This window comes from Cupressus sempervirens, chromosome 7 (assembly GCF_028749045.1).
Source record: "Cupressus sempervirens isolate cs-2001-9-10 chromosome 7, ASM2874904v1, whole genome shotgun sequence".
NCBI lineage: Eukaryota > Viridiplantae > Streptophyta > Pinopsida > Cupressales > Cupressaceae > Cupressus > Cupressus sempervirens.
This window is the reverse complement of record NC_143124.1, coordinates 623,548,860-623,574,433: the sequence shown is the minus strand read 5'-3', so window position 1 is coordinate 623,574,433 and position 25,574 is coordinate 623,548,860. Positions and strand designations below refer to the sequence as shown.

General features: G+C 36.5%; 1 protein-coding gene across 1 annotated transcript in view; it reads right to left on the bottom strand.

Annotated features, from left to right (window-relative positions):
• LOC149548244 (RING-finger, DEAD-like helicase, PHD and SNF2 domain-containing protein) overlaps positions 1-25,574 on the bottom strand; it is a 280,879-nt gene that overhangs the window by 239,026 nt on the left and 16,279 nt on the right. Inside the window, exons 3-5 of the mRNA XM_089792294.1 lie at positions 17,184-17,245; positions 16,529-17,063; positions 15,288-15,497 (exon numbers count right to left, since the gene is read on the bottom strand). Coding sequence (XP_089648420.1) covers positions 15,288-15,497; positions 16,529-17,063; positions 17,184-17,245 — 807 coding nt within the window. The remainder of the gene's footprint in view (positions 1-15,287; positions 15,498-16,528; positions 17,064-17,183; positions 17,246-25,574) is intronic.

The following is a 25,574-nucleotide window of genomic DNA, read 5'->3' as shown; positions in this document are numbered from 1 at the left end:
TTAATTCCTCCCTCCTTCCAGGTTCATAGGGCAACGGCGCCAAATGTTTACCGCATAGGTTGATTAGGTAATGCACACAGATAATTGAACAGGAACAACAGCGACAGTACTCCTTTATTCGCACATGCCAACAGATTACATCCAAAGCATAAGATCAGGTCCGATAAGATGATTTACAATATACCCAGACGAGGTATAAATACTTTCCGCTGAACCTTCCCAAAGGGGTTCGTCGTCTACATAACAATCCTAATCTACCCATCGGCTACAAAATCTTTACCAACGACATGAACCCATCGGCTACACAATCTTTACCGACGACATGAACCCATCGGCTACACAGTTTCTACTAACGATAGAGATGAACTATCAAGCATAGGAACCGTCATTAGTGACATAGAATTAACACTTGTGGCTATAGATGGATTGCCAGATTCATGGGCAACATTCGCACAAGGAATAAGTGTCAGAGATCAGCTCTCGGACTTTAAAAAACTCAAGAATGATTGTCTTCAAGAGGAATCCGGAAAACTAAAGAAAGGAGGGAAAACAAAAGTAGAAGATGAAGAACTTCACGTTCTTAATACAAACTCCTATAAAAGCAATAAGAAGCATTTCAAGAAGAAAAAGGGAAATCAAAAGAATGGAAAGCCTAAAAAAGATCTATCTAAAATAAAGTGTTTCAAATGTGAAAAATTTGGACACTAAAGATCTAATTAACCTGAAAATTCCGAACAACAGGCAAATTGTACAAATGTCATTAGAGAAGAAGATACTTATGATCCTAAGAACTGTGTTTTGTATTCCTCTCTATCAAATGAAATTTCAAATAAAGCATGGGTAATTGATAGTGGATCTTCTAGACATATAACGAGATACAAAGAAACTCTAATTTCTTTATCAAAGAAGGTTAACGGTGAAGTTACCATTGGTGATAACTTAGCACACTTCGTTGAAGGAATTGGAAATTGTACTTTGAAACTAAAATCAAGAAATATTGTTCTTCTTAAAGGTGTACTCTATGTACCAGGGATTAAAAGAAACCTAATCTCAATTGCAGCACTTGAAGATGATGGATACAATGTTGCATTCGTGGATGGCAAAGTATTAACTTGGGCTAAGAACTCTTCCATCAAGAAAGCAAAGTTAATTGGTCAAAGAAAGAGATATTTGTATGAATTGAATACAGAATCTAGTCGATCCATTCAAGCCCTAGTCCACGAAACTAAAGATTCAAATGAAATATGGCACAGAAGATTAGCACATCTAAATTTTAAAACTTTATCAACTATAGAAAAGATGGTTACTGGATTACCCAAATTAAATAAAGACCACCCTAGTATTTGCAAAAGGTGTGCTCTGGGTAAAAGCACCAGAAGTCCCTTTCATAATAGTACTAGGAAAACAAATAATGTACTAGAATTAATTCATTCATATTTATGTTGACCTATGTTTGTTCCTTCTCTTGGAGGATTCTGGTATTATATCTTGTTCATAGATGACTTCTCTAGGAAAACATGGATTTACTTTTTAAAATGCAAGGAATGAGAAGAAATCCTACAGAGATTTAAAGAATTCAAAGCATTAACTAAAAAATTTTCAGAACATAAAATTAAAGTTCTTAGAACTAATAACGAAGGAGAATATACCTTAGACTTGTTTAAAAGGTTTTGTAAAAAATCAAGGATTAAGGAGTACACTGTTCCTTATAACCCAGAGCAAAACGGGGTAGCAAAAAGAAAGAATAGGACAACTATAGAAGTTGCTAGAGCTATGATTTTTGACCAAAACCTAGAATATTATCTTTGGGCAGAAGCCTCTTCTACTACTAATTATATTCAAAACAGAAGTCCTCACTCCTATCTTAAAGATAAAACACCTAAAGAAGTATTTACTAAAGTAAAACCCAATATAAGTCATCTTAGAATTTTTGGATGTCCTGTATATATCCATGTTCCAAAAGAAAAAAGAACCAAGTTAGAACCCTCTGGGAGGAAAGGTATTTTTGTAGGGTATAGTGAAACTTCTAAAGCATATAGCATTTTCATACCTGGACAGAAAACTATTGAACTTAGCAAAGATGTACTCTTTGAAGAAGATCTTGCATTCAAAAGAGCCATAAGTTCTAATGAACCTTCTCCTTTATCTAGTTCTAAAAGAAATAGTGAATCTGGGTCCCAGAGGAAGAACTTAGAAGAAATCGAAGATGAAATTCAGAATATGAACCTTGAAGAAAATTCAAAGAAAAGACCACTTTGGGCCATTAAAACAGTTAAAGCAGCTCAAGACTTTGATGCACCTTTTGAAACAATTAGAGAAAACAACATTCCTAAATGGAAAGATTTCAGAAGAAGTATATTTGGAGCAACCTGAAGGATTTGAAACTCATGATCCTAACGCTTTTGTTTGCAGGCTCAAGAAAGCTCTCTATGGGCTTAAACAGGCTCCTAGGGCCTGGTCCGAAAGAGTTGATAAGTATCTCACCAGCTTAGGATTCTCCAAGAATGAAGCTGATCCAAATTTATATTATAGAAAAGATAAAGATGATATGGTAATTCTGATACTGTATGTAAAGATTTAGGACTCCTTCATTACTTCCTAGGACTGGAAGTACAGCAGAATTCTGACAGTATCATACTAAATCAAGGGAAGTATACATCAAATATTTTAAAGAAATTTGGAGTGTGGAATTGCGAACTTATGTCTTCTCTAATGGAGACTAATCTACATAAACTTAAGGAAGCAGTTGCAGAATCACCATCCATAGATTCTACTCTCTACAGACAGATGATTGGGTCTCTTATGTACTTGGTAAATATAAGACTAGATATTTGCTATGCAGTTAATGCCTTAAGTCAGTCTATGTGTGAACCGAAGGAGATTCACCTAATCGCAGTTAAACACATTATGAGATACTTACAAGGCACTCTTAATCTCAGCCTCAAATATGAGAAAGTTGCTTTAGACTTTCATGGATTCATTGATTCAGATTGGGGTGGAGGTGTCAAAGACAGGAAAATGTCATGCCGAAAATACGAGGACAAAACACACATAATTTTTATTTTTTTTGTAATTTATTTTTATTTTTTTTAAACTATAAAATTAAGTTCACTAAGTTGATAAGTTCAAAATCAGTTATGACTAAAGTACATTTCAAGACAGATAAAAACCTCCTATCAAAACTATGAGACTACAACTCAGATAAGAACACCATGTAGGATTAGGTTGAACTTAAACGTTCGTTGATAAATCAAACAATTAAATTTTAAAAAAATTAGCCTTGATTTAAAGCATATTATCTAGATTAGATGGACATTCGAATCAATTAATCATATAGGTTGAATGATATTTTTGTTTAATCGAAGTTTTAATGATTAATGTTGATAGAATTTAAATTAATTATAAATAATCTTTGGTAGGTCTTTTAATGAATTGAATTTAGTTATTTAATTTAATTAATTGATTTATCAACGAACGTTTAAGTTTTACAACCTAATCCTACATGGCGTTCTTATCTGAGTTGTAGTGTCACAATTTTGATAGGAGGTTTTTATCTGTCTTGAAATGTACTTTAGTCATAACTGATTTTGAACTTATCAACTTAGTGAACTTGGCATGACAGAAAAGTACTTCAAGATGTTGTTTCAGTTTGGGATCAGCAATGATATCTTGGATATGTAGAAAGCAGTCTTCAGTAGCACAAAGTTCCACAGAAGTCGAATACATTGCAACAGCAATGGCCTCCCAAGAAGCAGTATGGCTGAGGAAGTTACTTGTGGGATCATTTGGGCAAGCTATGAATCCCACAATTATTCAGTGTGATAATCAGAGTTCCATCAAGCTCTCAATGAATCCAATTTTTTATGACAAGTCCAAGCATATTGAAATTCCTTACCATTATGTAAGAGATATGGTAGATGGGAATTCTGTAAAATTGGAATACATTTGCACTGCAAATCAGATAGCAGACATACTCACCAAACCTCTATCTAGAGTGAAGATAGAACACTTCAGGAGGAGACTTGGTATGGTTGAGTTGTAATCCATTTGTATTCTCTTGATTATTAATAAAATAATTTTATTTTGTCAGGCTATTGACTGTTATGGGCTCCACCATTTGTATTCATTTGTATTCATTATTTTAAGAGCTGACAATCTCTGAAAATAATGAACACTTGTATAAAACATTATGAGAGGTGACAATCTCTTAGATAATGTGCTAAACAATAGAGTTCTACTGTAAGATCTAGATGAGTTCAAAATCATATTGTGATGTTGACATTGCTATGTTCATGGGTCACAAATTGGATAAAGGAAGAATCTTAGTATTCTCTAGGTTTATCCTGTATTCTAGTAGATCTTAAAACTCAAGATCATGTTGTGATATGGAAATACCAATTTCTATGAAATCATAACTTGGATAAATGAAGAGATTACTCTTCAGATTTATCCTGTATAATATCACTAGTGTTAGTGATTTGTCATATCACAGGTTTAGTAATATGACTTTGTATCATGTGTTCTATGATACCACATATTAAGAAGAGACAGACAGATATAGAGTATTAATTCTTGTTTATTCATCTATACTGCTGTTGCTATATCTAATATCTCTCTGTAAGATTATCAGGTTAAGAGGGAGTGTTAAGAATGTTAACTAAGATAAACCTACAGGTCTGACAGTACAGACCATACTTCCTCTTAATAGTAATATATCTCTAATGTTGGCATTTAATGATATATATATATATATATATATATATATATATATATATATATATATATATATATATATATATATATATATATATATATATATATATATATCCTATAAGTGCCAAGTTAGGAAGGGTTATGTCCCTTGAGGGAAATACCCTTTAGAAAGGATATATAAATAGGTTGTAAATGCAAATTATAGGACACACAGTTACAACAATCTGCTCCTGTAAGCATTTTATTTCCTACAATTTATATCTGAGATTCTCTATCACAATAAAAGGTTAAATATTCAGTATTGTATCTGCATTATAATAAGCACTAATTTCATCAATATTCATACTACTTAGAAGATCATTCTCAGCATATAAGACTGGATTAAAAGTCTGATTAAGAGATAAGGATTTAGCAGAAACTTTACAAGATGAAAAACCACCATTTTGTAAAAGAAATTCAAAAAACTTCATTTTGTGTAGAAACAGTAAAACCCCATGATTTTCAAAAACTTGTAGAAAACCAACAAACCTACAACAGAGCATGAATTCTTGGGAAAAAAATTAAGGAAAACCATGACTTTAGAAGAAAAAAAATCATGAAATAACCCTCCAATATTTAAGGGAAAAATCATGCGAAAAAAGCCATCTAGACATTATCTTGAAAAAAATAAAAAATAAATCATGTACAACCCAAAGAAATAAACAAAAAATATATATAACCCCTAAGTGCGAATAGAAACCCTAGATCATGCAGCCAAGGAATCAAACCTATTCAGCGAAAGAAGCCCTTAATTCTGTTCAAAAAAGACAAAAAATGAAGAAAATATTTTGCAAATCCTTGCAAGTCAACAAAATAACAGGTTGTGGTGATTAGATAGCTTTCTGTGAGCAGAAACAGCAAATAACATATTGATATATGCAAAACACAACCACAAAACACTAGAATGAATTGGCTGCAATACTTAAAACTTTGACATGCAGAAACAAGACTCAGAAAAAAATCGTGCTAGAAAAACCCTAGATCCTACAACGTGATTTCTCTTTAGAAAACAAAATTTTGAGAATATGATGCAGCAAGTTCCTACAGCAAAAAGCCATCAACCTAGAAAATGGGAACTCAAAGAAACCCTTGATTTGAATGCAAACTTTGAAATCCTTGATCTGTTCGGAAAGCTTCAATTTCAGTTATTTTTTAAACGGTTAAAAACTTCAATTTTATTTTCAAAAAATCAGTAAAACCATAGTTCCCAAACTTGTCACAAGTTGGGCGGTTTGGCAAGCTGGGTTGTAGTATCCTCCCCTATTTTTCCCAAATAAAAAAACTTGCAAGCTACTTTATGATATCAATTGATTTGCTTAATAACTCAACATAGCATTTTTGTCAAATACTTGGCACACATACTACAATATATAGGAAAATCTGAAACTTCTTATTTGCTAATTAAATATTAATTTTTGCCATATAAATGTGCTCATACAATTGTTTAACATGCTGTGACAAATATCAGTCTCGTATTCAACAACTACAATGCAAAAGTATAAAAATTTGACAGAAGAAACCTGGAATTAGTTGCTGTAGTATTTTTGCAGATGTAGTTGGCAGCCTTCCAAACCCCCAAGTCAGCAAGAATAAACAATAAACTTGTTGCAAATACTGTTCATGCACTGTAGCAAATTCACTATTCATGCACACTGTAGCAACCACTATTCACGCGCACTATAGCAAAACACTATTCATCCGCACTGTAGCAAAACACTATTCACACGCACTGTAGCAAAACACTATTCATTTGTACTGTAGCAAAACACTAAATGAAACCCAGTGTGTTTGGAAACACCATTAATCCTCCTGACTGTATCTTTCAACAGCAAAGACAATGCTAGCAAAGAGGGATTCCGTCCTCCAAGCCCAATAATCAGATATCCAACAACATAACATTAATCTTCATCCAAGCATACTAAAAAGAAGCTCTTCCATTTTTTTTATAGTGTTCTCACAAGAGCTCAATCCTTCGTTTGATCAATGTGGGATAAAACATAACTCTCTTTATGTAACTTATGTCTCCAATGTGTTATAAAATAAAGGGGACTCTTTTAATTTAAATATTTCCCACAAACTATAGTCTATGCATTAATAAAGTTAAATATTTAAATTTAACTTTATAAAATAGCTTTATCAATGCATAACAAATCTTATCAATGATAAACAAGTCTTCTTGTCGATTTTAAACAATTACCATCGACATACCACTGCCACTGGATGTCCGACCATGTCCAAGATGACTTACTATAAATAGTAAGTATGCCCAAAGTTGTCTCAAAACCCCTCAGAAAGACCTGCAACTGAAACTATCTAGGCCAAATGGCCTCTAAGTCCCTTTAATGTCTTGGTTAGCCTATGGGACCATGGGGAAATAGACTAACGACAACATCATGCTATGAATGCTAAAAAGGGGACATTACAGTCCGCCCTTCCCAAAATTGCTTGTCCTCAAGCAATTTCAACTCTGAATGTTGTAATATCTGCTCATTTTCCCAAGTAGCATCCTCCACTGGTAGATTCCTCCGCTTGACCAAGTACTCCTTGATGATCTGCCTGCGAAGCACCCTCTCCCTGGAGTCAAGTATAGCCTCGAGAACCAAGATAAGCTTTCCCTCATCATCAAGAGGTGGCAATACTACTGAAGGCACCACATTGTGGCCCAATGCCTTCTTAAGGCGTGACACATGGAACACATTATGCACTTTACTGTCTGCAAGCAACTCCAACTCATAAGCTACTTCGCCCACTCTCCTGATTACTTTGAATGGTCCATAGTAGCGTGGTTTCAATTTCTTTGCTCCACTCTTCTTGAGAAAGGACTGTCTATACGGCTGTAACATGAGGTACACCATGTCTCCTACCTCAAAAGACCTCTCAACCCTGTACTGATCAGCATATTGCTTCTGCTGATTTTGTGCCTTTTGCAAATTTTCCTTCAAGGATCGCATAATGTCCTGACACTCCTGCAAAATTTCCTTGGCCTTAGGCACCCTACTATCCCAAATAACAAATCCAAAAAATTAGGAGCATCATACCCGTACAGTGCCATGAAAGGGGACATTTGAATAGACATATGGAAAGAGGTATTATAGCAATACTCCCCTAGATGTAACCACTTCACCCAAGCCTTCTGCTCTCCTGCAATGTAGTTTTGAAGGTACCCCTCAACCCATTTATTCACTATCTCTGTCAGCCCATCAGTTTGGGGGCGGTAACTGGTACTCGGAGTTAGCTCTATTCCACACAACCTGAACAACTCCTACCAAAAGTGGCTCATAAACCTACTATCCCTGTCGCTGACTATGCTCCGTGGCATCCCATGTAATCTAAATACCTCTCGAAAGAATAGCTCTGTTGTCTGTACTGCTGAATATGTGGATGAAATCGCAAAGAAATGTGCAAATTTCGTCAATCTGTCTACCACAACAAAAATATAATCCCGACCCTATGCCTTTGGAAGGCCTGTGATAAAATCCATGGAAATGCTATCCCACTTCTTCTCTGGTATAGGTAGGGGCTGTAGTAAACCGCCTGGAAAGGAATGTTCCTGTTTGTTCTGCTGACACACTGGGCACTCCCTAACGAACTGTAGCACTTTTGACTTAAGCCCCTTCCAAGTGAAACGCTCTCTCACCTGCCGATATGTCTTAAAAAATCCTGGATGTCCTACTAATGGTGAATCATGAAATGCTCTCAAGATCTTTTGCTTCATGGCAGACCCAGGAACCAAATAAATCCTTCCCTTGTAAATGATCAAATCATTTACAACAGTGTATCGACTATCCTGAATAGCTCCTTCAATAACACTAGATGCCCAACTATCCTTGGCATACTCTGCCAAGATCAACTCTCTCCAATCATCCATGACTATCCCAACAGCAAGCAAATGAGGCCTTCTGGATAAAGCATCTGCGACAATATTTTTCTTCCCTTTGACATAGACTATGTCAAAATCATAGGCCTGTAACTTACTTACCCATTTCTATTGCCTGTCATTAAGATCCTTTTGTCCAAGGAAATGTTTCAAACTGTTATGATCTGTTTTTACTGTGAATCGGCTCCCTACTAAGTATTGCCTAAACTTAGCTAGCACGTGCATGATTGCTAGCATTTCTTTGTCATAGATGTTGTAAGTTCTCTCAACACCTCGTAATTTCCTACTCTCATATGTGATGGGATGTTTGTCCTGCATGAGGACAACTCCTACGCCCTCTCCCGAGGCATCACACTGCAGCTCGAAAGGCCTGGTGAAATCTGGAATGGCTAAAACAGGACATGTACTCATCAACTCCTTGAACCTATCAAAACAATCTTGAACCCTCTCTGACCACTTGAAACTGTCTCTCCGTGTCAAATATGTAAGTGGTGTTGCTATCTGTGAAATTCCCTTAACAAATCTGCGGTAGAACCCGCAAAGCCCAAGAAATCCCTTGAGTTGTGAAGTGTTCCTTGGCAGTGGCCAATCCAGAACAGCCCTGATCTTGTCTAGGTCAACCCGAACACTCCCTGCACTAATAATATGCCCTAGATAGAGCAACTCTGTCATCCCGAACTCGCATTTACTCATCTTGGCATATAATGACTCCCTCTCTAGAATGCTGAGCACTGCATCAATATGCTTCAAATGTTCCTCCCAAGTACGTCTGTATATCAGTATATCATCAAAAAAAATCAACACAAACTTCCTCAATTGATCTCTGAATACTCTATTCATACAGGACTGGAAAGTGGCGGGGGCATTAGTCAACCCAAAGGGCATGACTAAGAACTCAAAATGTCCGTAGTGGCATCTAAAAGCTGTCTTCTCCACATCCACCTCTCTAACCCGTATCTGGTGGTAGCCAGATCTCAAATCAATCTTAGAGAAGTAGCATGCACCGTGCAATTCATCAATAAGCTCATCGATGCGCGGGATAGGGTATCGGTTCTTAATTGTCTTCTTGTTTAGCTCCCTATAATCAATGCACATCCTCATTGTACCATCCTTCTTCTTCACCAATACCACTGAAGAAGCGAAAGGACTCTTGCTTGGCTATATGTGCCCCATGTCAATCAACTCCTTGATTGCCTTTTCTATTTCATCCTTATATTTCTTTGGATGGCGGTAGGGTGTGATGATGACTAGCTTAGCCCCTTCCTCTAACTCAATAACATGCTCAATTCCCCTATCCGGGGGTCTCCCTGGAGGTATTTCACCAAACACCTTAGTATGTTTGGTTATTAGTTCCTGTACATCAGGTGGATACTTTTGTTCATACTGCTCTATCATCTCAAGCATTGCTCTGAACTCTACTGCCCACTGTACCTGATCATGTCTAAAGAAACTCTGCATCCGCTTGAGTGACACCACTCGAAGTCTCCCATCTAACAACCCTCTGAGCACTATCTTCTTACCATTTGCCTCAAACCTCATTTCCATTTTCTGGAAGTTAAATGTGAACTCTTCCAGAGACTTCATCCAGTTCATCCCAAGCACCATATCCTGATCACCAATGTTGACCACAAAGAAATCTCCTGTCATGTCATAATCTCCCAAACGAAGCTGCAAGTTGGAGATCTTCTTGGTACAGTTGATTTTGAAGCCATCGACAACCATCACCTTAAATCCCCTATGCTCCTCTGTATGTAGCCCTCTGCGTGACACAAATTTCTCATCAATGAAGTTATGTGTTGCCCCTGTATCAATGAGTGCCACAAATCTCTGTCCATCCAAAGTTCCCCTAACTCTGAAAGTGATGGCCTCCTGTATACTGGACAGATGAGCTATCGTGCTATCACTGCGTGCTTCCCCATGTGAAGAATTATCATCATCTCCATCTGATTCTGATGAATACTCTGAATCTCCATCCACTAACTCTTCGGCTGAAAAGTACTCCATCTACTTAGCTTTTGCTTTCAATGGACACTTATGTGACAAATCCCAAGACTCCCTGCAATGAAAACAAAGCTTCTTCTTCCTAAGATCATTAAGTGTCTCATTGTCCAACCTCTTACTTTCTTCCTTAGGTGGCTGAGCCTCTTTATGGAAAGGTTTCATGTCCTTATCTTTCCTCGAAGGGAAACTCTTTGCCTAAAATTTATTTTTAGAAGCTGAAGAGGAATCCATGTCACAAGCTTTCTTAATGGCTTCCTGCAAAGTGGGAGGGTTGAGAACTTTAATCCACCCCCTCAACGGATCAGCTAACCCATCCATAAATAGAACCAATATCCTTCGTTCAGATACATCTGTCACTAATACTGCAAGTTTCTGAAATGTATGTTTCCAGTGATCCCCACTGTTTAAGCTGAGCTAACTCCTTGAAATGGAGTTCTGGATCCTTCCTGTCAAAACGTTCAATCAGTCTCTCTGTAAACTCCACATATGAGATAAAGTGTGCATGACCCATAGTGACCATACCATGATGCCACCACTCGTGTGTTAACCCATCCAGGTGAATTGCTGCATACTTAATAGCTTCTTCCTCAGGCATAGGGTTCAATTGAAAGTATGTGTCAAGCTTTTGAACCCAAGCTCTTGCTGTAGACTTTCCCGAGCCATCATAATATGGTAACTGAAGTTTCCCTACTTTCTTCTATAGCTCATAGCTCTGGTTCCTGTCATGTCCACGTGGCATATGCTTCATCCGCACATCCATATACTCCCTAAAGGTAATTGCGGCAGTAAAATCTGGACCTCTGGCTTCCCAATCTCTCCTCAACTGGTCCTGTATATCAGTGATTTGGGCCTCTGGTACGGGCTGCTCTGGAGCTCTAGGAGGAAATGTGAGAATCATGGGCCTCGAACTCACTGTCCTAGTTTGCTGGGGTGCATGACCGAAATTGTTCCCAACTTGTTCGCCTCCATTATGTGTCCCATCTTGATTATTACCATTCTGATTATTTCCTCCACCCACATTAGCATTCAACCCCATTTGACGAGCCATCATCTGCATCATAAGCTCCAATCTCTGACTCTGTTCCTGTGCTCTCTGCTCTGCTAATCGTTGTCCCTATGCCAAGGTGTCTAATAACTATAAGAATCTTTCCTCTCCGTGATCTGGACCGACATTCCTGCCTCTGCCTAATCCTGTATTCCTGTCATCTCAGTCACCCATATTGCTGTCTTGATCAAAGAATACCTCATCTGTGTCTGTATGACTGGATTCTATGTCCACCTGCACGGATGAACTAGACTGTTCGCTCTGCAGGTCCGAAATCCTATTTTGTCTTGCTCTAGTATTGCGAAAATTATAAGGCCCCTGTCGCATGCTCAAACATAAATGCTCTAATTTTAGTGTTTTGACATTTCGTCAAACACTTTCCCCTCTACCCAGCTGTTCCAAATTCCAATAAGACCCCCACAGGATGGTAGGACTTATAGCTCTGATACCACTGTAGTATCCTCCCCTATTTTTCCCAAATAAAGAAACTTGCAAGCTACTTTATGATATCAATTAATTTGCTTAATAACTCAACATAGCATTTTTGTCAAACACTTGGCACATACTACAATATATAGGAAAATCTGAAACTTTTTATTTGCTAATTAAATATTAATTTTTGCCATGTAAATGTGCTCATACAATTGTTTAACATGCTGCAACAAATATCAGTCTCGTATTCAACAACTACAATGCAAAAGTATAAAAATTTGGCAAAAGAAACCTGGAATTAGTTGCTGTAGTATTTTTGCAGATGTAGTTGGCAGCCTTCCAAACCCCCAAATCAGCAAGAATAAACAATAAACTTGTTGCAAATACTGTTCACACACTGTAGCAAATTCACTATTCATGCGCACTGTAGCAACCACTATTCACACACTGTAGCAAAACACCATTCATCCACACTGTAGCAAAACACTATTCACGCGCACTGTAGCAAAACACTATTCATCCGTACTGTAGCAAAACACTAAATGAAACCCAGTGTGTTTGGAAACACCGTTAATCCTCCTGGCTGTGTCTTTCAACAGCGAAGAGAATGCTAGCAAAGAGGGATTCCGTCCTCCAAGCCCGATAATCAGATATCCAGCAACATAACATCAATCTTCATCCAAGCATACTAAAAAGATGCTCTTCCATTTCTTTTATAGTGTTCTCACAAGAGCTCAATCCTTCGTTTTCTCAATGTGGGATAAAAGATAACTCCCTTTATGTAACTTATGTCTCCAATGTGTTATAAAATAAAAGAGATTTTTTTAATTTAAATATTTCCCACAAACTATAGTCTATGCATTAATAAAATTAAATATTTAAATTTAACTTTATAAAATAGCTTTATCAATGCATAACAAATCTTATCAATGATAAACAAGTCTTCTTGTCAATTTTAAACAATTACCATTGACATACCGCTGCCACTGGATGTCCGACCATGTCCAAGATGACTTACTATAAATAGTAAGTATGCTCAAAGTTGCCTCACCCCTCAGAAAGACCTGCAACTAAAACTATCTAGGTCAAATGGCCTCTAAGTCCCTTTAATGTCCTGGTTAGCCTACGGGACCGTGGGGAAATAGGCTAACGACAACATCATGCTATGAATGCTAAAAAAGAGACATTACATGGGTCAACCCATCTCAATTATGTCAACTCGGCAACTTGACTCACCGAGTTTTGGAGGATGACTCGCCTAACTCAACGAGTTGGCATAACTCACCCAAATTGACAAGTTGGTATAGCTCGCACAACTCACCGATTTCAAGCATGCACAACTCGGTTGGGTCTGAGCATAAACTTGTAGACTTACACTGCAATTCAAAACTTGGCTCAAGGGACAGGAGAACCTATTCAAATATAACATTTAAGTTTTGCTTTCTTAGAGTTATATTTGTAAAATATTGTCGAGATGTTTGAGATAGTCAGCTAAAAGACGCAAACTATAGATTTTGAGGTTTTCCAAAAAAAAATCAAGACTCGGCCGAATTCCAAGAATCAGCACGCTTTTAGCACTCTAACCCCCCCATAGGGCTATAACGTATCCTTGCTTTCTAAGGTCAAACTGAAGCTAGAACAAGGATTGTCTAAAGTTTTTATCTCTTTTCATCCAAAATCCCTTTGCCTTCAATTCCATATTCCTGACAAACTTAGCTACATTTATTCTCATGAGATATGGATTCGTGTGGAATCACTACTCATGAAACATGGGTCAATGAGTTTGACCCAAAAATCACATAGTTAAATCCTGATAGCAATATCATAGACTTAGCTACAATTTACATTTTACATATATGATGCATTTATCACTTATGTTCCTTGTTCATGTATGTGATGACAAATTAGCTTCAATTTGATGATGTTATGGTGTCATTAAGATTTATTCAATAAAGGGTACATGAAACTAGTTTTAAATCATTAAACATCTCTAAATATCAAGGGTTTTGTCATTTTGCTGAGTCATGAGTCAAGTCGGCTTTGCTCAATCCGAGCCATGTCCCAGTTTGGGAACTATGGTACTAAAAGAATTCTGGAGAAGAAATTCCAAGTTATCCCACAAATTTTATTAAACAAAATATTGCCAAAAAATTCTATGGATTTTGTTTTATAAAAAATCAGGCAAAAAGCTTCTAGAAATTTCCTCAAAATTTTCTAGTTAGCTAAACCACAAATTTTGTAGGAAAAAATCATCAAAAACCAAACTTCTAATCTAATACCATGAAATAGTAACTGATTGTCATATTCAATATTAAGCAAGAGCGAGGAACACTTCTTTTATAGAAGATTAAAGATCATCTTTCCATAATGGAAACACGACCAAGAATTAAAGACATACAGAATTTTTAAAAACTAGCTAACTCACAGAATAGAAAGTAAGTAAATAGTTAAATGACTTAAATGACCATTATAAGCTAAATATTATTTTAATAGTGTGAAGTTTAAAATTGACACCTTGTTTTCCTATTTGCAAGTCGTGAGCAAGTAATTGTCTAGTTTTTTGTGTTCTCATTTGTTAGTCTATTTTTCACATAATTTAATAGGCATTATAATTATGCTCAATTTTGTCTTTCATGGTAGAAATCAATTTTGCATTTGACATTCAGCATCTACTTTCTAATTCATCAGATTGCTTCCAATGAGGTAACCTATCATTTCAAATTCACACAACGACATCAGAGCTTTCCTCATTCTGTGCAGTAATATTCTAAAAAAAATCATTGTTTAGCTGAAGAAAAATAAATGGAACTAAAGTGACAACCACTGAAAATAGCTCACCAATAAAATACCCATTTAAGCCAACTACAGCAAATCCATTTATGGCCATATTTAAATAAGACGGTGTAAACATGGTAGGGTCAATCAAGATTCTTTCAGTTCATACATACAAAATATAATAAAATTGTGACAAATAATGCAATTTTTCATTATAGGAGCATTAAATTATATGGGGAAGGATAATTTCTATCATCAAACAAAAAAACATAAGAAATCTGAAAATAAAAGTTGTCTAGGGCAGCTTTCAGCAATTAAAACATTAAGCACTTCTGAAAAGCTTTCTGGATGAGTACTATGGATGAATAACTTTAAAAACTTTTGGAAAGCTATCTAGGCAAGTACCTTTTTTGGAATCTCATAGATCGCCGATCACCTTGATGCCTATCAGAGTCATGTGAAAGGTCCGATTTCAAAACATCATAAGTTGTTAGAACAATGTCTGCACTGGCTAGGTCATTTACGCGGGTCTCCAATGCCTCTAACGGAGAATGAGTTGAGAGATTTTTAACACCTCTGTACACTTGAACCTTTAAAAATCCCCTCTTTGTATGACTGAAGAAAATAAATCATCAATTACTAACTGAACTATGACTGAATATAGGGCAGCATTGCTGTCCAAAATTACTGAAATCAAATTACCATGCCATATAACTTCATTCTACCTTTGTAGATCAGATTTAAAATTATGTTAAAAATGAGTTAATGGGATGAAAAACAGCTTTAATCATCCAGCTTATGTTCTCCACTCTAAACAACTTGTTGCATGCAAGGAAATGATGGCTATTGCTAATGAAATGGAATATTATTTGACAAGAGTGCTACCAGGTGACATACAGGTTCTGTAGAAGCAATTTTGGTATTGAGAATAACAATGTATGTCTCTTCTTTTTTGTTACAGAACTTCTTTGTGCTAGAGTACTTTAATTGCCAGAATTTATATAATCTAATTACCAGTTAGTAGCCAAGTTTATACAAAACTTAAAAATAGTGCTGCTCAGAATTGACAAAAAATTATTAATGGAAGCTAATTTAAACTTTAAAGGGGGATGTAAACATAAATTATTAGAGAAGAGTCACAGACATAAAACATAATAACTATAAGTCATTTATAATGAAAAAATAAATTCTGCCGGTTATTATGAATTTATGCATCAGAGAATCAATTAATAAGAACCTTTTGGAGGATAAAATAATATAGAGATAGGAAATCAGCGTAGTTAGTGTACAATACCCATTATTATGTTTTGATAATATTACTATAATGTATCCAACTATGAATTTATCATTTGTCGGCTTCCGCTAATTTTAAGAGGTAGTTAGCCAAAAGTTGTGTTCCTCTGACAACTGTGGGGTTCCTTAAATAGATTTGTATCATCAATAAAAGCAGTATGATCCAGGTGGATCAACTCTGATCCTTAGCTGACTGTCTCAGGTCTACTGTAATAGTTTCATGTGCAAATAAAAAATATACAATGCTCCTTTATCAGGTATGCATCATAATTGTTATTAGAATCAATATATTGGTAAATAGAATCTCAATAAAAAAGAGCATGGAAGATTTACTTTAGCTATGTATTCCATACCGAGAAATCTCTGTCTGCCATTGTTGCAATATTGGTGCAGGACATACAATAAGAGTTGCACCTGAAACCACTTCACTGCCTGCAATTTGAAGCAATTCTGAACAGGTTTTACATATAAACTTTTCTTCAATCTCTGTGACATCAGCAGCATCTTTCACCACTGAAGCTTTTCTCCTTTTTGAACTTGTGTCTCTAGAGCTACTTATAAAGCTCCAAAATGCATGTGTAGAATCAAAAAGTTGGCCATCCCTTTTATTACCACTCGCTTGATGATTGTCTCTAAATCCAACACAGTCTCCATGTTGCCAAGCATCACAGACATCACACTGAATCCAAAAGCCGGTATACTTGTAACTTTCAGTAACAGCCCCACAAACACATTCAACACGTTCTAGTTTTGGTCTTTTCAAGGGAATACACATCCCATTTCCTTCCATCTGTCTCTTTCTGGCAATGATATTTGATTGAGCACATTTTTGAGGGTGTGCTAAAATGCAAGCAAGCAGTTCAACTGTTTTTCCTAAGCCCATTTCATCTGTATGCAAAGAGGGATCATCCAAAGTTAAAACTCCGCCATAATCTTCTCTAAATCATCATTCATCTTAAAATCAGCGACAACCATAGATCACAAGTAAGAAAACATTGATACGGTTACCTGCGAGAATTCCACCAGGGACAGAACTCAAGAAACCTTCAGGATGCATTGAAACACTACCACTGCCACAGTCCAGATATTAGTCATTAACTGACAATCTTCACAAATGCATATTTTAACAGAATTGTACAAAAAGTCAAAATGTGCTACCATCCTGCAAAGGAAAATGCCTACGTAAAAGTATTAACATAATGGTCATTGATGTTATATAGATCCACATATCTGTTACACCATAAAGCAATCAGGAATTTGAAATAACAGCTTCTATACTCAATAACATATCAGCAATTATACATGACCAGTTTTCCAAAGGAACTGGCTTAATGAAACCATACATTAATAATACATGACCACCTTCCCAAATGAACTGGTAAAATGAAACAACCGAACATTATACATCTTACGATTGTCAAAGTATTATTTTTTCTGTTCCTTAAATATACCTAGTACCTAATACATTCTTGGGTAAGATGAAGAACTTTGAAGTCAAAATGATTTAACTTGTGACATGGCAGAATCAAATATTTATCAATTTTGCTAGTAAGTAAAATGGTCTCTGTAGTTTCTGTGATTGTTCCTTTGACTTGCTCAAGCGGCAGTGATCTGGACTTGCAACAATAAAAGAAATCGCCAGAGTATGGGTGATTGTCATCTACATTTGAGAGGGGCAGCTTCCTCATATAATTATGGGTTTTGGGGTTTTGGTACTTTTGCCAAAAACTACAAAAGAAATATATATAAACTGAATGAGAAACAAAAGAGCAGAGAAACCCGCAACAAAATAAACACTGCGAACTATCCAAGTAACTAGAGGAAAAACATGATATGGGCAAACAACAAACGTATTTAGAAATTAAACATAAGGAAGAGTTCAATGCCACATACAACACTACTATGAAAATGAAGATTAACTGATTTACATTTCAGGAAAAAAATACAAGGAAAGGCTGAAGAAGTGCTTTTGTGATTGTCACTGTAATTTTTGTGTCTGTTCCTTTGACTTGCCCAAGAGGCAGTGATCTGGACTTAAAACAGAGGGAGGTCACCACATTACGGGTGATTGCCCTCTACATTTGAGAGCTAAGTTACCGTATTCACTCCAAATCCCTGAAATTCGACATTCAGTTCATCCAAATTCGTATGTGGTTTGAAATAGTTTCAAATTCACCATTAAACTGGCAAATTCTTTGCTGATTCGAATTTTCAAACCCTGGTCAACTTTAGATGAATTTCGACCGAATTTGGAAACAAAAAAACGGACCTGGGAGGAATGTCCTCAACTTCAGAGGGAATTTGGAAAATGTCACAATAATGTTGACTTGTCAACATTTTAATAAAGTATTTTTTTGCTTGGTTTCGACCTAAGAGCCTTCATTTTAATAGTTATATCATTTACGCCAATTTGGCTTTGTTTTAATAATTATATCATTTGCGTTGGGCTTCATTTTGGCATGTTCAACTACGCTGGGATTCATTTTGGCTTGAGTAATTGTGTCTCTCTGCTTGTGGGAGGCTCTACTTGCAGAAGGCTCTGATTGTGTCTCTCATTTTGGGGGACGCTGTCCAAACAACAGCAGCATTCAAACACTAGCAGAAGGATTGTGTCTTGCATAGTGATTGCATTCAAACACCAGTAACATTTAAACACCATTTGGGAGGTTGTTCCACCACCAGCATTCAAACACCCTTCCCCTTTGTTAGCATTTGAACACTAGTATATTTGAGGTATTTTATAATTTTTGTTAGTTATTTAATAGTTTTTTAGTTTTTTTAATGTATTTCTGTTTTTTCTTTGTTTTTTAATTTATTTCTATTACTATTTAATATTTCATAATCGAAACATTAAAGATGCATTTTGATCTGTTGTGTAATGGCTGAAAGAAGTCTGATAGTTTGTTTTGATTTATTTTCTTGAATCTCTTCTCATTGTTGTAACTTGTTTTGTTTGTTTGTAGATTCTATCATGGTTGCAAGTGCTTCTGCAGCCAATAACTTCAAAATCAACAAATGTTCTCGACTTTGGAAATATGTGCAAATGATTTGACCAATGCCAAGTGGAGGAGGATATGTGTGGATTTGTAGCCACTGCAAAGAGGAATTTAGTAGCTCTTATGGTAGAGTAAAAGCAAATTTGTGCTTTATTCCTCAAAAAGGCATCGAATTTTGTACCAGGAAGCCAAGAGTAAATGGAGTGCTACCCAAAACCTTCCTTCCAAATTACATCGTAAACAAATATATTCAAGAACAAAAGCAAGCAGAGGAAGCTGCTGGCAGAGCAAAATCTTCACATCCATTGGAAAATGGTAGGCCTTTAAAGAAAGGCAAAACATCATCTATGCCTTGCACTACCACTCCTAGTGCACCACCTGCAGAGGGCCGTCCATTCTTGCATCCTCCTCAATAGCAAACTGTAAGTATGAGGACAATGGGACCCTTGGAAACATCATTCTAAAATGAAGCTAGAGACATTGTTGATCAAGCCATAGCTAAATGCATCTATGCAAATGGATTTTCTTTTAATGTTGTTTGCTAACTGTATTGGCAATACATGGTGAGGGCAGTTAATGAGGCTCCAAACGGGTTCAAGGGCCTTGGTTATGAGAAGATACGCAACACTTTATTGAATGATGAGGTGGCCCATGTAAAGAATGCCATGTTTCCCATTAAGCATTCATGGGTCGAAACAAGTGTGACAATAGTATCGAATGGATGGAAAGATGCAAGGAACCGTCCTTTGGTGAATGTTATTGCAATGTCTGCAAGAGGTGCAATGTTTCTGAAAGTTGTGGATTGTGAAGGAGATGTAGAGGATGATCCTTTCATTGCAAACATTCTCATCCAAGCTATCAAGCAAGTTGGCCCTCCAGAATGTTGTTCAAGTAATAACCGACACTGTGAAGAATTGCAAGGTTGTCGACTTATTGGTTGAGTGGTATGAACACCATTTTTTTGGACACCTTGTGTTGTGCACTCACTCAACCTAATGCTACAAAAAATTGGCACTAAGGTTGAGTGGATAAAAAATGCATGAAGAGAAACAAGAGATCTAGATGTTTGTCACGAACCACCATATGATGCAAGCCATATGCAGAAAATTCTCGAAATTGGAGCTCTTGGAGGTAAGTTGAATTGTTTAAAATTTAAACATGTTTTAGAAATCTAGTCACTTTAGTAAACTTTCTATGTCTTCAAATTTTTAATCTATTATTGTTTAGATTTTAAAATAGGTTGTTGGGACCCGCTTTGCCTCCAACACTATTGTTTTGCGACGCCTTGTCATGGTTAAAGAGGCATTGTCTAGAATGGTAACCAGTGCTTATTAGAGCATACGGAGGCAATCTAATAGTGCCAAGGCAGCTGCCATAAGGGGATTGATACTAGATGAATCTTCGTGGGATCATGTTGAATACCTCTCAAAGATCATCGAGCCTATATTGAGCGTGATCCGATACATTGACATGGGGGCCTTGCTTGGGTAAGGTATATGATAGCATTGACTCCATGATTGTGGACATTAGAAATATCAAAAATGAGAAAAAAAATAACTTGATGAAATGTTCTTCAAGGAGCTACAAGTGATCATGGTAGAGAGATGGAACAAAATGACTACCCCTTTGCATCTACTTGTCTTTGCATTGAGGCCTAGGTTCTATTGCCAATCAGTCCTCAAGGCGAGTACCACTAGAGTTACCCCATACAGAGATCCTTAAGTTGCTCAAGGGTACAAGGCAGCCCTTCGAAGACTCTTTCTTGAGCACCTAAAACCAGCAGCAAGGTGTAAATTTATGAGTTTTGCGAGCATCAATGATTGCGGTCTTGATGCTCTTGAAGACAAGAACAATGATGATGCTCATAAATGGTGGTATTTCCATGGACAAAGATACCAACACTTGCAGCCCAATGCCATCAAAATTTTATCGCAGGTAAGTTCTTTAATCTTAAGATTCTAGTTTCTAGTTTCTTGTTGGTAAATATAATAATATTCAAAACTCTAATTTCTAGTTTCTTGTTGGTAAATTTGCAAATCTTGATAGGTTGCTAGTTCATCATCATCTGAGAGGAATTGGAGCACATGCTCCTTCCACTCAATGAAACACAACCGACTAAACTTGAAGAAGGTAGATAACTTGGTGTTTGTGCATTCAAACATGAGGCTCACAACTCACAAAAAGAATACCGACAAAAAGGGGCAGGCAAAACAATGGGATGTCGAACCAAAGGTTACAGAGTTGGAAATCCACTTTGATGTACTTGTGATTGAAGATGGTGATCCTGAGATACATAGTGATGATGGAGCTGATCCTGAGAGTACGATTGAGACTACAGCTGAGATTGTTGATGCTAGTGGCACTAATTGTGCTTCTAATCAGCAACTTCCTACTGATGATGAATTCTTTGATGATTTTTTATGATACATTGATATTTGATCACATATGAGTCTATGGCTGATACATGATTACTGAGTCTATGGCTGATACGTGATTACTGATTAGTAATGTTGACATTGCTGTTTTAAAGTTTTTGAACTGAAACATTCATATGTTGGTGTATTTTGACATTATGTCATGCCATTCAAACAAAATCGTTAGTATATGTGGTGGTGTATTTTGCTAAATTGCTTTATATTAATATAGTAGTGTAAAACTCATTTGCTGCAGCATACTTTTACATATATATTATATTAAAAAAAAACTTGTACAGACAAACCCAAAACGAACCTGAACCCAACCCAAAAAAAAATTGAGTGAATTTCGAACCCGTGTCTAAACCAAAATCCGAACCAGCAACTTAGTTTGAGAGGGACAACTCCCTCATATGATCATGGGTTTGGGGGTTTTTGGTACTTCAACATAAAAGTACAAAAGAAACATAAATGGATTGAGAAACAAAAGAGCAGAGAATCCCAAAACAAAATAAACACGGACCTACCCAAGTAACTGAAGAAAATGTGGAACAGGCAAACAAGTATACATAGAATTAAATATAAGGAAGAGTTTAATCCCACACACAACATGAATATGCCCATGAAGATTATCAGGTTTACATTACCCAGAAAAAAAAGCAAGGAAAGGCTGAAGAGATGGTTTTGTACCAATGTAACCATTAAGGGCATCATTGGCATGAAACATCTCAAGGATGCAGTGAAGCCTCCAAAATATCCTACACCATCCCCAAATATTGCAAAAAATCAGAGATGTTCCAAGATACAGCCTGCAGAAAATTGAAAACACCAGTGGACAGAGCCATACCCTAAGACCAAACCACTTTTCAATTGCTATTAAAAAAACATAAGCAGTAAAAATAAGTGTGTCGTGTAATGTTCCAAATTTAGTGGGTTCCAGTAGCTTGGCGATGTCATTTTTTCATCGTGACCCTCATGAGCTGACACTGTGATTTGAGGGTCTCAATGGAGTGACTTGCTATCTAAAGTAAGTCGAATGAGTAGAGTTTCTACTTTTAGCAGTGCAGATATGGCACCTTGACCCCAGGCTTCATCAGTACTTGATTGGGTTTATTTAATAAGTTGCACATTGCAAGTTATCAACTAAGCATAGCTTAGTAAATAACTTTATTAATTCATTGTTCTAATTTGATGGTGTGAAGATGAAGTTTCACTGGTGAAAAAAGTGACCATGAAGCTAAGTCGTGTCTTGTGTATTGGTGAAGTTTTGTGCCTAAAATGTTATAAAAGCACTCCACATAATGGATTGAATCATCTCTCATTGCATTTTTTTTATGAAATTGAAGCTTCAAGGCTTTTATGGTGTCAGTCTAGAGGAAGTTTGAATTTTCCTCATACTGTTGCACTTTGAAGTGGCCACTGTTTGCCAGTGAATTGTGCTTTAATCTTCTGAGCATTTGATCTGCATTCTTCCTGGGAACTGAATGATGCTGATGTATATCATTCAACTTTTTCGTTTCTGTAAGAGACTATGACTGGGTATCTTTAATTTCTGCTATTCCATGGTCATTACTGCCACTGATAGGCGTGCATATGTGCTGCATACTATTCTGCAGAAGCAGCATTAGAATTACAAGCTGGTGCAACTTGAATTCAAAGAGGGAAGCAAATGTTTTGAAGGCAGTGTTTCATCCTTTTTGTGGCTGTGATTCACATTACTGGACCTGCATTTTACTCCTAGGCTGCATTGGAATTTATGGCAGCGTTTCATTCTCTTCAGGGACTGCGAACAGGTGCTTAGCTGTTGGGTGTGGGGTTTCTCCAGCATACTATCACAGTTTCCAGCATCCATCTACTGATATCAGGTTCTCAAATAAATTAGTTAATTGCATACATGTAATAGCATTATAAATTCTTGTCATTGTTCAGTGCAAATTAATTGGTGTGTATTGCAATCAATTTCCTTCAATCAAGTTTATGCATTTATCTATTTTGAAAACCCAAAATATATATATTCAAAAATAACAAAAAAATTGCAAAGTTTCAAAAACACAAAGAAAGTCTACAGCATAATTTGAAGAGATCCAGCAGGGCTCCTTACATGTTGGGACCCACAAGGACCCCCCCCCCCCCCAACCCCTTGCATAAAGCCTAAACCTAAAAACATCATTATAACATTCAAAACAAGTAAAACGTAGCTCATTTGCATCATTTTGTAAATTGTGAAAAGGAAAAAGAAAAAGAAGAGTACAACTGTGAGGAACCAAGTGAAAGAATGACAGAGAAGTGAGAAAAGGGCAAAAGAAGACCTAGTATCTCCATCATTTGAGGTAAATTCATTATTTATTGTTTATTTTAACATTTTCTACTGCATTTGCTTTTGTATTGTCAAAATTTTAAATACTAAGGACAGCTTATTTTGTTTGTTTGTATTCCATGTTAGCACTTGTAGGTGTCATTTAGATTTTCAACAAAAAAAATCAATAAGCCTAACAGTATCAAGCATAGAGAGGATCAAGAAATTAAAATTGAACATGCATGGCATGCAAGTTCTTTAAGGATTGAGTATTTCAAAGACAGTTCAGAAACTCCGTTTTGATGCCCTACTATTTTCTAGAAAATTTGTGAAAATGGTGCATTTAACCCAAAAACAACCTGTCACAATCTGCAACAGCTATAGGCACAGAAGAAAAAAAAATCAATGGGGAATAGAGTATGGTTGTGTCAAATTTGCAAGGACTATAGGGGCGGCTACATGAGTTTAATCTCATCTGTTAGGCATACCTCATCAAGGCATAAAAGCATGTGGAAACCATCACATTAAGTTGCCAGTAACTAAGAAGGTGGAGGTGACTAGGTAGCACAAGGTGAAGCAAACAAACCGCCAATCGGGTCTTTGCAACCTAGTGGGTCATTGTCAAGTGATACTGCTACTGAATCTGGGAGTATTGAGCCTGATAGTCAAAAAGGATATAAAAGATCCACTAGTGTTGCGAACATGTTTGATATGCCATTACAAGATGTAGCTAATAGCTATATTGCTAAAAAAATCTATGTTAATGCTGCAACATTTCATCTCCATAAATTAAACATATGTTCATGGATGCATTTTCTGCTGGTCCTTCATATGTTCCCCCTAGAGATCATAAGCTATACACCTCCCTCCCTAAAAAGGAATATTCCAAGGTGAGTATAATGATGGAGGTGTTGACACAAAAATTGCTAAGGGGCGTTACTCTATTATTATGGATAGGTGGGCCAATATTAGACATTTAACCACTTATCAATGTTATTGGCACATGTTCAATAGACTTGTATTTTCTTAGAGATATTGATTATTCATATAAAAGGACGCAAGATTCTAATTTCGATTTTGACAAATTTGATAGGAGAGGTAGGGCTGTCTAATGTTGTACAAGTAATGATCGATTTGGCCCATGTATATGACTTAGCTACCTTGATGGTGGAGCTGGACGCTATTTACAAGCACATTTTTTGGACCTCGTGTTGTGTTCATGCTTTGAAAGAAATTAAGGAAATAGATTAGGAAAAGAAAGTGGTGTTAGAAGGTAGAGGTACTCAAATGTTCATTTGCAATTATTGCATATCACTTGCTTTGTTAAAGATTTCTTCGAGGAAGGAATTCCTCAAGCCTATGTATAACAAACATGATAGCTACTTTATTTTGCTCAAAACGATAATTGCTCTGCAAGAGCCTCTAGAAATTATGGTGGATAATTAAAAGTGGGTCAATGGGTAGAGGCAAACATGCCTGAATGAAAGAACATCAAACAAAGGTGAAACAATGGTTCTATAGGTATCCTGAGGGTTTTCTTACAATTAAAGGTTCTAAGGAACCTTTTCTCCTAGGTCTTGTACTCTCCAACCTTTCCTAGGTTATCTTCACTTCTCATCCTTGCCTAGGCACACACCAAATGTCCTTTCGCAATAAGCAATCTGACTCGACAAGTGGTGAATTTCAAATTCCC